Below are 15,870 nucleotides of genomic sequence, written 5' to 3'. Positions count from 1 at the left end.
TTTCAAGTACTCATGCTTGGAGGTACCAGACACAGCTGGGATTAAAATGAAATTATTTCACTACTTCAAGTTGGGAACTATAAAGAATTTGAAACTATCAATGATCATCTTGAATGTTACAATGAAAATGAATATTTGATGGCAGTCCATTACCTGCACTAGATTTTATTCATTTATAGTCAAATCAAAAGAATACAGCAGCATTACCTCAAAATTCCTCCGTCAGTAACTTTTAGGAACTAATACACAGTTTTATAGGAGTATTGAAAGTGTTCTAATCTGTTCTGTACTTCATTTAACTACATAATTTGTTACTCAAACAGAAGTTAGTCTTTTTTTTAAAATACCTTTTTAACTATTTATGTGAAACTTTGACAGCAGCTTAATTAGGCAAAAATGTACTGGTTCTGATATGTGCAAATTAACTAGAATCCACTGTACATAAAAATATAGTTTTTCTTTGGAAACTGGTAATGGCTTATATTTGCAAATAGGGAAACTGTAACAGGAAATTGCAGTACATGGATTTGAGAGTGAAATAACAGATCTTATGGCACTGTATTTCTCTCACTCCCAATCTATTCTATTTCTCACTGGATAGGTTTCCCATTTTTTTTACCTTGTTCATTATGCTCTCATCTCCTTTCATTAAAGAGATAAATTACTTGTTTTGGGGAGGTTAAAATGACATATTAAGGAGAAAAGGATCAGAAGGTTTAATTAATTGAAGTTAAGGAAATTAGGATGGGAGGGAGCTGAAGTGGAGAATCAACAGTTGGTTTGTTTGCCCTATTACTGTACTACATATTCTGTGAGATTTTGAGTCTATGCATTTGTAGCATTAGCTTTACTTCACCATTATTAAATCGATTATCCAGCAGTTTCACTTGCAAAAATGATGCCCTATCAGTGTGCATGGGAAAATTACAATAAATTTCTGATCCATATTTTTAAAAATCCCATCCACAGCATTTTGAAGGTGGGAGAGCAGCCAGATGCCTTGCTACATATTGGTACCAATGACATAGGAAGGAAAAGCAAAGAGGTCCTGAAGAGAGAATTTAGAGAGCTAAGCAGAAAGCTGAAAAGCAGGATCTCCAGGATAGTGATTTATGGATTTCTACCTATGCCACATGCCAGTGAAGGTAGAAACAGGATGATTTGGCAGATAAATGCAAGGCTGAGAAATTAGTGCAGGGGACAGGGCTTCATTTCTTGGATCATTGGGATCTCTTCTGGGGGAGTTAAAACTTGTACAAAAGAGACGGGTTGCACCTGAACCCGAGGGGGACCAATATTCTTGCAAACAGGTTTGTTGGAGCTGTTGGGGAGTGTTGGCAGGGGAATGGAAACCAGAGTGAAGGGACTCAGGATTGGACAGATGGTAAAACAGCAAAGGAAATGTGCAGTTAGATGGTCAGGAAGAGCAGGCAGATGATAAGACAAAGTTGAAGACAGCGGGGTGCATTAGGGATGCAGAATCAAAAAGGGTAGCAAATACAGTACTCAAAATGTTATATCTCAGTGTGCAGAGTATATGAAATAAGATGGATGATCTTGTAACACTTTTACAGATGGTCTGGTATGATGTAGTGGCCATCACTGAATCGTGGCTAAAGGTTGGTTATAGTTGGGAGTTGAATGTCCAAGGTTACACATTGTATCATAGGGATCAGAAGTGGTGCAGTTACTATTACAGAGAAGGTGCTCAAAAAGCTGGAAGACCTAAGGGTACATAAGTCACCCAGACCAGATGAACTGCATCCTAGGGTTCTGAAAGAGGTAACAGTGGAGATTATGGAGGCATTAGTAATGATCTTTCAAGCATCACTGGACTGTGCCGTGGTACCACAGGAGTGGAAAACTGCAAATGCCACTGCACTCTAAGAAAGGAGGGAGGCAGCAGAAAGGAAATTATAGACCAGTTAGCCCAACTTCAGTGTTTGGAAAGATGTTGGAGACAATTGTTAAGGATGAGTTTATGGAGTACTTGATGACACAGGACAATATAGAACAAAATCAACATGGTTTCCTGAAGGGAAAATCTTGCCTGATGTATTTGTTGGACTTCTTTGAGGGGATTACACATAAAATAGATAAAAGTAATGCAGTGGATGTTGTATATTTGGATTTTCAGGAGGCCTTTGATAATGTGCCAGACATGAGGCTGCTTACCAAGTTAAGAGCCCATGGTATTACAGTAAAATTACTGGGATGGTTAGAACATTGGCTGATTGGTAGGAGGCAGCGACTGGAAATAAAAGGATCCTTTTCTAGTTGGCTGCCAGTGACAAGTGGTGTTCCGCAGGGGTCTATGAAGAACTTTGGGCTTCTTATATAAGAAAAGATGTGCTGGTGTTGGAGAGGGTTTAGGGAAGATTCACAAGGATCATTCTGGGAATTAAAGGGTTATCATACGAGGAACATTTGATGGCTGTAGGTCTGTACTTGCTGGAATTTAGAAGGATGGGAGCAATCTCATTGAAACCTTTCAAATGCTGAAAGGCCTAGACAGAGTAGATGTGTAACGTATGTTTCCCATGGTGGGGGAGACCAGGACAAGAAGTCACAGCCTCAGGATAGAGGGGCATCCATTTAAAACAGATGCGGAGAAATTTCTTTAACCAGAAGGTGGTGAATTTGTGGAATTTGTTACCACAGGCAGCTATGAGGCCAGGTTATTGGGTGTATTTAAGGTGGAGATTGATAGGTTCTTGATTAGTTATGGGGAGAAGGCCAAGGAGTTGGGCTGAGGAAGGACAAAAAAGGATTAGCCATGACTTGCTCGATAAGCCAAATGGTCTAGTTTTACGATTGTGTCTTTTGGTCTAAACGGTGTTATTCTATGGGAAGGCAAGCCTTAGGGACTGCGTACTAGGTGAAGTGAGCAGCAATGTCAATTTTGAATAAACCTTTTAGGAAGGTACTTGTTACCAGGATTTGGAGATAGATGTAATTAATTTGCTAGAGCAAAATGAGCTAGATTGGCTCTTTCTTAGAGTATTTTTGTAATTTTGCTTCCTTAACAAGTTTCACATTCTAACATGTATATGTTGGAAAAAAGTACTCACAGAGTTCCTGAAGAAGCCCTAAAGGTAAGTAGAGTTCAGCCATCATATAAATCAAAAAGAAGGGAAAAAAATGCAAACTCATCTTTTTTTTCTTTTGTGCCTTGATAGCATGAGAAATACACCAGTCAGCTTCAGATACACGTGAAAGCAGCAGAAGATAAGAAAGTGGAACAATCTGATATGGTGCAGGACCACTCAAGTACAAAATTGGAGTCACCAAGGCAAAATCTTGAAAAGACTGAAAAGAAAGGTGTGCGTATTCGTTATTCTTTGGCAATAGATGTCACTCTTCCTTCTGTAGTAGTTGTTAATACAACAATATTTACATTTATTGCATTAAAACTGGGTAGATTGATGAGATGTTGTAATCCACTCAATTTCAAAATACAATCTAGTTTTCAATAGGAAAGGATCATGAGGTTTACTTGCAATGCCTCTTATCGTTAAGGTAGAATTGAGGTTTGTTATTTACATTTTGTAATGGTAATTCTAGTAACCTGCACTGCAGCTTTAGCTTGGCCTGCAAGCTCAGTTTATGTTCATATAGCAGCTATATTACCAATTCATTGTGCAGTAGTGCAGAATAACTACAGGAAACAAGAACATTTCTCAATAGTCTGCTGGCTCTTTACATCTCCATATGTGTCAGAAAAGAGGGGTAGGTCAGCAGCCGAAAGGCTTTACTTTGCTACTGCAGAAAATGCATGTCCTCACTTTATTGCGTTTAGGGTACTTGTTTTGCTTTTCTGTAGCTGAATCTGGATGAATTATGAGCATGTCTTTATCTAGTAATCAGGAAATATGGATATTATTCCCATTTTGGATTTCCTATGACCTCAGTTCCATAACTTCCACTGCAAGCAGACGTAACTCCCCAATAACGCCTGTTCAAATTTTCCCTGATTCCCTGGCAATTGTGCAGGCTACTGCTGATGTGAGTACTCCCAGTCTTCAGTGCTCCACCTTAGTTGCATTATATCAAAGCTGGGTACTGTATCAAGAGAATTAACTCAGAACCTAATACTCATATTCATGAAAAAGAAAAAAATAAAATGTGCATTTGCTCTACTGTTACTTGGAGGTAAGCAAGGAGATAATAATAAGTCAATTTAGCATGATGGCCTTTAATGCAAAGACATTGCTGTACAAATGTAAGTCACACTTGTGGCAATATTATACAGCTTTGGGACAACTAATGGAAAAGCATGGGCACTTTGGTCTCTGTACCCAAGAAAGGTATACACTGGTACACTGGCACTCATGGTATTGCAGTCTGAATACTCATAGGTATATGCCATCAAGAAGACATCTGTTCAAGCTACTCTTTGTTGTGTCAGGAACTGGTATGGAGCTCTGCTGTCACTGCCATCAAGTTGTGGGTCAATGAGATCATGTTTCGTAGATGCAGGAATGTAGCAACAGAGGGCAAGGGTTTGCAGCAGGTACCCAGGATTACAGCACTATCAGCAATGCATTTCCCTATAAATAATGGCAATTCTTAGTACTGATTCCATTTGCGCTTCTGTCTTTAAGGACACACCCCCAGGTGGTGAGCAAGGTACCAGTGTATTTGCCTTAGAGGTGTTGTATTGCAGATTGACTGGGTGGGTTTCTGGGCTGGGGGAGTTTGAGTTTGAAAAGTGGAAATTTAGAAGAATGAGAATTGATCTTTGTAAGATTTTGAGGGAGATCAAGAGGTTTAGATGTTGAGTTTCCTCTGGCTGGGCGATTTAGAGCTAGGAAGTGAAGAGTAAGAGGCGAGTAAATTAAGAATGAGTTAATTCAATGAAAGAATTGTGATTTTTTTTGAATTTGTCTACTTAAATTGTGAATGCTGAATTCTTAAGACTGTTTAGCAGATTTTTGGACATTGATCCAATGGGTATGGGGATTGGCTGGGAAAATGTATGAGATAGAGTGTCAGTTATGATTCTGTTGATTGATGGTGTAGGCCTAGCTTCTATTTGTGTTCTTGTAAGTTAAATTTTCATAGATTAAGTGCTGCATCTTTAAGTAAGTGCCTCTGAAATACATAATATAGTCAATTTATATCAAAGAACATTTTATTTTAGCTACAGAGTTCCTAGCTTACACAAATATGCTAACAGTTCAGTTTTAATAATACTCCCTGACATTGTGATGGTAGTAATATTATCATATTAATCTCTGTGGCTGTTTCATTGGCTATAAAGGAATCCTACTGTAGCTGAATCAATACCAGAGTATAACCTAAAGCAACAAAATGTAGATTGAGTTATGTTGCAATTTATTGTCACTCAGGCGAACCTATGGATCAAATGCCTGAGATGGCACACACAAAAATTTTGTTGCCCCGTGATATGCAGTGCCGCCTCTCATTTCTTTAAACTTAACTTTTTTTGTGAATAGGTTTGCTAATCTGTTGATTTCAATCTGTCTCTATTATACTTTTGTTAATAGTAAAACCTATTGCTGCAATCATGCAGAACTTTATTAAGATTACTTTTGGAGTAAGTATCGCATACAGTTTTGGTCTCCTTTTCTAAGAAAGGCTATGTTTACCATAGAGAGTCTGGAGCAAAGGTTCACCAGATTGGGGTGGTAGAACTGTCCTAAAGGAAGTGATTGGATCAGCTGAACCATATTTAATAGAATTCAGAAGAATGAGAAGGGATCTGTGCTAGCCAAGGACTCATCTTCACCCACCTGCCTTTTCCTCATGGCCCTTAATTCCCCTACTATGCACCCCATAGCTCTTAATTCCCTTACTATGCAAGGGTCTCAACCTGAAATGTCAGCAGTCCATTCTCCTCTACAGATGCTGGCTGACTGGCTGAATTCCTCCAGCAGCTTGTTTTTTTTTTGTTCACTAAGCTTAATTGATGGGGAAAATTATCCAGCCAACTCTTCTATGGGCGGCTTAATATTGTCATAAATTGCATTGTATTTTAAAAGAAAAGATTATTTGATTATCATGGTGCTATTCTGGAGTGTTGTGACTACACTTCACAAGTACTTTGTTGGTTATAAAACAGAAGGAATATTAAGATTTAGTAGAGTAGATATTCATGATGGTTCCAAAATTTATTCCGTTGGAAGTCAATGAAATGAAATTGGAGACAGAATACAGTGTGCGATTGCATAGTGCATTTAGTGCCTCTAAACTAGATAGATTTTCTCATAAAGTTAAATTACCAACTAAATGCCAAGTTCAATTGTATTGGACTGTATGTTTTTTATTTAATATTTCAAGCAATCAATGAAGCCTCCTGATGCATAAATTATGTATACTACTGTAAATTAAATATAAAACAGATTTAAATATTTCGGCTAGTAATTATAGAGAATACAGATGTAACTCTGAATTACTTTGTATATTAAGACCATTGTAATGGAAGGAAATTAATTTTTCTGTATGGTACAGGTTGACCACCACAAATATGGAATGATTGGGACCTGTGCAGTGCTGGATTAATGATTTTGACAAATCACGGGTGGTTAGGTTAGTAGGCAATTTTGTCTGTGTTGTAGAACTGCTCAGGACTTAAATTTTCATCAGAAACTTAACTTAGCAAACTCAGCAGCTGTTTCCTTCTCTGTTGACTGTTTTTCACCATGCATTGCACGAAATATTGTGCCATGCTGTTGTTTGAAATGCTGAAGCCACCCTTCACTGTAATCACACTCGTAATCCAGTCCTCATTCTATATGAAATTATTTCAGATGTTTCTTCACCATCTCTCCTGACAGTTCTACATCTTCAGTGGCATGGAGTTTAAACCATTTTATGAGAACTTTATCTAGTTATGAACTCCTTCCATCTTTCATTGTTTTCCTTATGCACGTCTCTTTTTTTTTGATTCGCTGTCAGCAAAGAACTGGAGCAACTTTTTGTTTCGTTATATCAGAAACTGTGGAAGAGCCAATGTTATGCAAGTCACATATGCGTTTCGCATTCACACCACTGATAAGTTTTTTCCAGAACTTCCACCTTGTATAGTTAATGTATTATTTTTGCGCTTTACATGAGAAACACTTCCTTTATTCAATGAAGACACGACTAGGGCAAGATACAGGTTTCAAAAATAAATGCAGAATAACTCAAGGGAATGACTTGCTTCTTTTTAAAGATCTTGCTAACAGCTAATTGTGCTAATAGCGCCCCAAAACAGTGCTGATGAATTGGCGCAGCGACACAGGACATTTGAAATTAGGCTGGCGAAAATTATGACTGAACCAGTGGTGCAACCAGATTACTGATTCCTGGATTCAAGGTGGTCAACATGTATAAGCTTTTGCTGTTGAATACTTCGTGTGGTTTTAGTAAATATCTTAAAATTCTTCCGCCATTACTTGATGGGAAACTCGGGATGTTACACTGATAGTGGACCTGTTTTGTGGGTATACTATATGTCTCATTTTCTATTATGTTTTGGTGAACAAGTCGCTGATGCCGTTGAGCTTGGCCTATGTGCAGACAATGCTTTTGCACGTGCATGCCTAAACATAATACTGATATGGGAGTGACTTGGATTCCGAGTGGAAGCAATGTAGGTTGAATAGTTTCCTGTTTGTGCATTAGATTTGCTACATTCCTTTGGAAAGCCTCTCACCTGAGGTGACATGCTGCATTATGTGAGAGAGAGAGTGAGAAAATTGTGATAGATTTTCTACTAAAGCTTCAACAGGTGTCTTCTGCAGCTTAAAACTGATTGAAGAAACTTATTAAACTGATTTGCCTTGTTTAATTTGTGAATTAGTTCAAAACTACACAGTTGAAACTGACCAATAATTATTTGTTGGTATATTTTAGTCACTGTGCTTAATATATAAGGTTCAGACAGTAGGAATACTAGTTTTTTAAGGAGGCATTAAGAGCATCCTTTGATCTCTTATTCCTGAGTGATTCCTTGCTATGACAGAGCTAGGAATAAGTTGGCCTATTTCTAAAGATGTGAATGACAGTTCTGCCCTTTGGAGATGGCTGAATGCAATTAGACCTTTAATTCTGTGATTTTGGCCTGGAGAGTGTTCTGAGGTTGGTTTATTTATTGTGCTGATGGGGTTGGATGATTTTTGCATAGAAAACATGCGATTGGCATTTTAAGTCGTGGATCAATCTTGGGTCACAAGAAAAGGACATCTATGCTTGTGTTAACTTTAAAATAAATAAATACTAAAAATAATAATAGAAATTTGCAGAGGTAGCCATTTGGCCCATATTATCTCCAAAGGTCAAAGAAGTCCCATTCAGTTCCATTTATGCTCTGTAACCATGTAAGCTGCTTCACAGTTTACTTATGAAGATTTCTGTCTCTTTCAGCCTCTGAGATAGTGATTTCCAGATTCTCACCACTGTCTGGATGAATGAAAATATCTTCTCTGTTATTCTTTAATTTTTCAATTCCTCCCTGCTGTTTGTGTTGATTGATTTAAATCTATACTCTAGGCTGTTGACTTCCAAGGAAAACGGGTTGTACCTATACACTGCACATAGGTCTCTTGTGTGATTCAATTAACTCAGCATTCAGTTTCTTTTGTTCAAGGAAAATCTTTACAGTCAATCCATCATTTCCACATAATTAAAACTCTCCAGAGCTGATAGCATCCTCATGAAGCTGCTATGTGTGTTCTCTCCAGTGTGAACATGGGTGTTTTATACAATTTTAGAATAATTGCCTTATAGCCTATGCCTGTTAGTTTATGCCAATACTAAATATAGTTCCGCATATCAACCTATTTTACCAATCTGTCTCTTGCTTCCAAAAGGCTTCAACAATCCTGTTAACTATTAACCATTTTGTCAATTTTGTTTCAATTTAGGTTTCAGATTGACATATAACAAGAAAAACGTTGGTCCTAATTTGACCTGCAGTGGATCCTACTGCACACATCTGTCCAGTTCAGTAGTTTCTAACCTGGGGTCTGCCTACTTAATGGCATTGGTCCATGGCATAAATATTAACAAATTGGGAATCCTTAGTCTAGTTGGAGAATGAATTCTTAATTATTGCTTTTCGTTTCTTATCTCTTGGCCAATGGCATTTTTTGTTATTCATGGACAAGTTGTGACCATGGTTCAGAAGGCCAGTGTTTACTTTCCATCCTAAATTAATTTGAGAAAATAGCAAATTCTGTCTTTAACTATTCTGATTTGTGCAGTGAAGATATGCTTAAGAATTCTTTTAGGGAGTTTGAGGACATATTTCTAAGTCAGTATTGTGTCTGACCTATAGTGGAATATGAGGTAGTGGAGTTTGCATATACTTACTCTATGTTAGTTAACAGAGATTATGGATTTTGATGAGAATTTGACGAAAAAATTGATGAGTTGAAAGTAAATTTAATTTCAAAGTACATGCATGTCACCATATGTACCCTGAGATTCATTTTCTTGTAGGAATTCAGCCATCATTCACTCGATACACTGAGTTGCCTCAGTGTATCTAGTAGATGACTGGCTGAAATACAAATTCCAAATCTTCATTTTGAGCGTATTATACATTTCATGTTGTATTTTTACTGCATACATCTTTGATTTCTGACTTTTTCATATTACATTTATTCTTTGGCCAAGAGTATTTTTGTTTTCTGAATGATTATTTGGCAAATACATTGCATTTGGTATAGCTTAAAGATATCTTGAATATATTATTTGTATTAAAATACTCTAGGAGCATTTTTTGTAAAATATACCTTAATTTGCATTACTTTTTAAAAACAAATTAGACATGCAGGATTATTGACTTGCATTTGAAAGGTAATCGTTCTGAAGGATGGGGTTGAAGTTTTAAGCTAACACTTAACAGTTGGTTTTTAATGGAAGATGTTTTGTGTAAATTGAATCAGCGTGGAACATGTCACAACATGTTTTGCGTCATTGCTGGTTTTGTCCAGCTCAATATTACAAGATCACTTTGGACAGTGGGAAGAAAAAAGGTTTGAGAATATTTCACTCTCTGAGAGTTAGAAGAAAATTAAAAATTTAGTTGTGTATGGATACATTTCCATTTACAAATAGACGTAGGAACTAAACAATGGGAATATCTGTAAGAAACTAGCTAATTTTTATATAGTATCGATATATAAGTCATTAAACTTAATGATATGTGATACTTCTACATCATTGAATCAACCCTTACATGTTAATAAGATATAATACTTATAAAAGTAAATCATGCAAGATTTTTTTACTCTTAAGGTAATTTAAAAATGTTTGGTAAAAAGAAGTGAAGAAATAAGCAGCAGACAAAAACTTTATTGAGTGTGTTAAAGAAATTAACTCTGTAGAAACTATTACCTCATTCTCGGCATCAAAGGAATGAAAGGTTGGCCACGCCTGAATCATGTGCTTAAAGGGATTTTGAATTACATATTTTGGAATGGCCTGATTAAGTAACTAACATAGCAATAAATTAGGAAGAAAGTGAAAAGCAATGATGGTGTAGAAGATGAATATGCTTTCAATTCTATGTATGGCTGGATTATCAATGAGAGTTAGAAAATAGAACTTTGATATGGTTGCTGAGACGAAAGCAATTTTACACATGAAATAATTGATAATTGAACAAGAATTTGTAACCAAGAGGAATAGATATAAACTCAAATCAAGATAACAGAAGCACTGAGGTTAATGCATACCACAATTCTGTAAAGGTAAGCAGACCATTAACCCTTCAATTGTACTATTTAATTTGTCAGAGCTGTGTACATCAAAATCCTATTTTTTTGTCTGTCTCCCTTAATGTTTTGATAAATTTTGAACAAAACATGAATGACTATTATTGAGGATATGAAGGGAAGGAAAAGTTATCGAACTTGATAACACTTGTTTCAGTTTTTTGGGGTGTAAGCAAAAAATTCTTCTAAAATTCCTCACCAAAATTCTTCTAAATTTTACATTAAAATTTTCTTTATTTCGGTACTAATTACCCGAGACAATTTTATGAATTTGTCCTTGTTGAAATGCAAAAATTTGCAGTGGTGGAAATCTGACCTCCAAAAAAGCTTCCATTATTTCCTCTGTGACAAGAGGTATAGAATTAATGTTTCGGGTCAATAAGCTTCATCAGAGCAGAAAAAGTGAGAATATTTTAAGATGCAGAAAGGATAAAATGAATGTTTTTATTAGGATGGAAATTAAGATAGAGCAGGCAACTTCTCTCTTGGTTTCTACTCAGTCACAGATATTCCCTTTGTTTCTCATTCCCCAACTGTAAATTGAAACATACTTGTTTATTACTTTTCCAATTCCATTGGTTACTGACCAAAACTTTAACTCGATTGCGAGGGTACATTTTGCTTATGTTTTGTCCATTCTTTCCTTAGATGGTGGCACGATTAGACCCACTCCTCTGTATGGCCAACCATCGTGGTGGGGAGATGATGATGTGGATAACAAAGGAGAAAGAGGTGAATTGAAGAAAACTGATTCCATGAAAGGTATTTGTCAGTTTATAAAGTTAACCTACTGATTTGCCATATTTATTTGTCAACGTAATCTTAGTTGGATTTTAGAAGCAGCACAGTTTACCATGTGAATGGGAATAAGTCCGCAAACCCTTATGACGTTATAGCCAGATTCATTCAGCAATCTGATTGGAATTATATTGACTTTATTTCTTACATCCTTCACGTACATGAGGAGTAAAAATCTTTACGTTACATCTCTGTCTGAATGTGCAAAATAGTAATTTATAATAAATAGTACGTACAGTAAGATATACAACAGAAAAGTCAAGATAACTTAGAAATACAGTTGTGTCAGCCTATGACACGATCTGATGGCCTGGTGGAAGAAGCTGTCTTGGAGCCTGTTGGTTCTGGCTTTAATGCCGTGGTACTGTTTCCTGGATGGTGGCAGCTGGAGCGGTTTGCGGTTGGGGTGACTCGGGTCCCCAATGATCCTTAGTGCCCTTTTTTACACACCTGTCACTGTAAATGTCCTGAATAGTCCTGTTCACATCCACAGATGCGCTGGGCTGTCCACACCACTCTGCAGAGTCCTCCGATTGAGGAAGTACAGTTCCCATACCAGGCAGTGATGCAGCCAGTCAGGATGCTCTCAGTTGTGCCCCTTTAGAAGGTCCTTAGGATCTGGGGACTCGCGCTGAACTTCTTCAACTATCTGAGGCGAAAGCGGTGCTGTTTTGGATGCAATCAGTTAGAGATACTCATTTTAGGAGTTTCTTCTAGAGTAATAAAAAATGCTACAAAAATATGCTTATTTTCATACATGTTTCTTCATTGATTTTTTAACCTAGTGAAATAAATTGCAAGGCAGGTAAATGGCGTTTCAGTTCATGTATAATCCACAGTCACTGAGCCACTTAAATTCACAGAGCTAATCCTTCTTCCCGTGTATATCAATCCTTTAAGTTGGAGATTCTGGTTACTCCACAAGCACCCTAATGCAATCCCCTCAATTCAAGGGGACCAGGTCAGAAATTTCTTCTCTCTGTATTACAGGTGTTGCTTTAGTCCTCATTGCTGTTCTATTTCTTGTGGCTGGCACAGTGGAAAATACTGGCACTTCCAGGGTGCAGCTCAAGTAGCAGCAATACTCTAAATATTCTCATTTAGATGTATCAGGCTGAAAATTCACAACTGCTTCCAAGGTCAGTACAGTCAGCAATGCATTTAAACGAACTATCGCTGCTTAAACCCCACGGAAACAACACCGATTCTGGTCAGAAGTGCCCACAGAAGACAACTAGGAGGAAGTGCAGATGTAGATCAGGGTTACAAGTGTGTTTAAGGAAACAGGGTTTTAAACTCCCTATACTGACTATCTTGCTGGCAAACGTGCAGTCTCTGGTGAATTAAATCGATGGTCTCAGAGCCAGGGTGCTGAATCAGAGGGACATTAGGACTGCGCGTGTCCTTTGTTTCACAGAATCCTGGTTAACCCCTTCTGTACCGGATGCAGTGATCCAGATTGACAGGTTTAGTATACACTGTCAGGATAGATCTATAGTGTCTCTCAAAAGCAGAGTTGGAGGAGTATGCCTCATGATCAACTCTTCTTAGTGCACAAATATATCAGTGCTATCCCAATTCTGCTCGCCAGACCTAGAATATCTAACAGTTAAGTGCCATCCATTTTACCTACCACGGAAGTTCTCTGGGGTCATTTTGGTAGCAGTTTGTCAAGCAGGTTTTAGATGACCTGAGTAATGGGAACAACATATACAAAATAGTGCACCCTAATGCCTTTACCATCGTTTTGCGAGATTTTAATCACGCCAGTCTGAAAAAATCAGCTACTATCAACAGATCACTTGCGATACCAGAGGAAACATCTTTGGATACGACCTCACTTTGTTTTTAATATACAGTATTTCTGTTTTTGCACATTTTTAAAAAATCTATTCAATATATGCAATTGATTTCCTTTTTTATTTATTATTATTTTTATTTTACTATTATTTTCTCTGTATTGCATTGAACTGCTGCTGCTAAGTTAATAAATTTCATGTCACATGCCAGTGATAATAAACCTGATTCTGATTCTAGTTCTTGCCAGCAGCAACTAGTCCAAAACTCCTAAGGCAAAAGTAGTACAGGTTTCCCCCGCAATCCGAAGGTAGAGTATTCCTATGAAACCGTTTGTAAGCCGAGCTGTCGTAAAGTGAAGAAGCAATTACCATTACTTTATATGGGAAAAATTTTTGAGCATTCCCAGACCCAAAAAAGTAACCTACCAAATCATATCAAATAACACATAAAACTTAAAATAACACTAACATATAGTAAAAGCAGGAATTATATGATAAATATACACCCTATATAAAGTAGAAATATTGTATGTACAGTGTAGTTTCACTTATCAAAATCGGGAAAACAGCGAGCCAAAGTCGATTTGGAGAAAAAAAATCGGCATGTACACGCATACACACACAATTACCCACACAAGGTTTCACGGTCATTGTAGTCTTTCTCGGGGTAAACACACGTATAAAGTGGGCGTCTTTTATTCGTAAAAGCAAAAATCCTCTTTGGTTAGTGAAAACAGGTACTAATGTAGGTCTTTCGTAACAGTGAGTTGTCGTAAAGTGAATGTTCGAAAAACAGGGGACACTGTACACCTGTACCAGTATAGGATAAGTAGATTATTACAGTTTAGAGAGACTCTCATACTATCTACAGACTGCAATTTTAAACTCATCAGTTTTGCATCCCAAGTCTGGTAGTAATTATGTGCTACATGTGCCATCCAGAAGGAACAAATAGGATGTCCAGTTTTATTTTTCCTGTATTATTATTTAATCTCTAAAGGGTGCCTCTTTTTTTTTCTCTGCCTGTTTAGAAAATATAATGAATACTGGTAACACTAAATAAATCTGCTTAAAGTTATAATTTAACCTAAGTGTTGTAGAGTCAACAGTTTGAGAAATTCTCTCACCAAAGAATACCCTTGTTATGTCCTTTTGAGTTGTAACAGGTAAACAAGTATACAGTAAATAGATCTATGGTCATCTTTTGTAGTTGTACAAATACTGTAAATGCTAAACATACACCCCATGCTTCAATCTGTTAGTTATATTGAAGCACTCTTGCCTGGTTCTGAGTACAAAGGATTTTATTTCAGGTTTTGTTTACGTTTGCATAAATTATTTTAATATCAAAGTTGAAGATTTAGTCTTGGGTTTTGGAGAGTGTAACTAATTTGGCCAGATTTCATTTTAAGAGGGCAAAAGCCATGTGCAGAAGAGAAGGTACTTCTGTTGAGTCTCATGCCTAGCCTGTGCTGAATTATCTGAAAAAATAGCACTGCAATTAGCACCACACCAAAGCATCAGGTTATAATTAGCACTGCACTTACAGTAAATGTCAACCTAATTTTGAATTCACTTCCCTAGATTGTGATTTAATCCATGGCCTCTGACTCAGAGAAGAACACTTACTAACCAAAGTAGTACTATGAATCCTTCCTGGTTTCCTGGCTACTTTCTGAAAACTATCCAGGAAACTTCATGCAATTACTTATCGTAATTCAATGAATCTAACTGCAGCCAGTTAGATTGCCTTTGATGAGCATTTAACAACCTTTGTTGCAACTTGTACAAAGCATCTATTTCTTGTCTACCCGACCACCTTGTCTGCTTTTGTATGGCTCAATGGTAGAATGAAGGGAAATCTTGCCAAGATCTTTAGTTATGTTTGCTAATAATATTTATCATAATTACATTGACCAATATACAATTCTTTTTGAATATATCTCAACTTATTTAGACCATCCCTGACAATTCTGAAATAAACCCAAAAATATTAGAAATACCTCACTAGAGATTGAGAGAGAAGCAGAATTAACATTTCAGGTGGTGATCTTCATTGGAGATGAGTAAACTAAGTGAGAGGTAAAATCAAAAGGGGAAGGGAATGAAGAACTAAAAAATACCTTTGATAGAATGAAGACATCAGAGAAACCTGTTTTTCTTTCATTATAATAACATAGATCCTTGTATTTCAAACTTGGATTTTTACTTCTGTGAGCATATAATTATTTTTGGAACATGTAGTAAGGAAATTTCTTGAATGAAATTCACTATTTCCAAAACATTTGTTTTAATTAGGCTTATTCTACAAATACTTTATACTTTTGATGATACTTCTGGTTAGATATTTTAAAATACTTGCCAAAAATGTTAATGTCATACCAATTTAATAAGTCTTCTGCAATACCATTTCATCTAGACTTTTCAGCATATCCTTTTGTACTTATTAAATCTATTCTTAAATGCATCCAAACCATGGATGTCCAATGACCAAATGTGGGTAACCATAAATGTCCAAATGATGGTTATCAGCTTACATAAAA

At 36.7% G+C, this 15,870-nt stretch overlaps 1 protein-coding gene across 4 annotated transcripts in view; it reads left to right on the top strand.

Annotated features, from left to right (window-relative positions):
- Positions 1–15,870, top strand: part of LOC132386020 (centrosomal protein of 170 kDa protein B-like) — a 63,285-nt gene that overhangs the window by 12,448 nt on the left and 34,967 nt on the right. For all 4 annotated transcript variants that reach the window (XM_059958311.1, XM_059958304.1, XM_059958318.1 and 1 more), the window contains 3 exons: positions 3,039–3,095; positions 3,180–3,321; positions 11,379–11,492. In XM_059958311.1, coding sequence (XP_059814294.1) covers positions 3,039–3,095; positions 3,180–3,321; positions 11,379–11,492 — 313 coding nt within the window. The remainder of the gene's footprint in view (positions 1–3,038; positions 3,096–3,179; positions 3,322–11,378; positions 11,493–15,870) is intronic.

This window comes from Hypanus sabinus, chromosome 2, assembly GCF_030144855.1.
Source record: "Hypanus sabinus isolate sHypSab1 chromosome 2, sHypSab1.hap1, whole genome shotgun sequence".
Classification (NCBI taxonomy): Eukaryota; Metazoa; Chordata; class Chondrichthyes; order Myliobatiformes; family Dasyatidae; genus Hypanus; species Hypanus sabinus.
The sequence above is the reverse complement of the archived record's forward strand: the minus strand, read 5'-3'. Positions and strand labels throughout refer to the sequence as shown.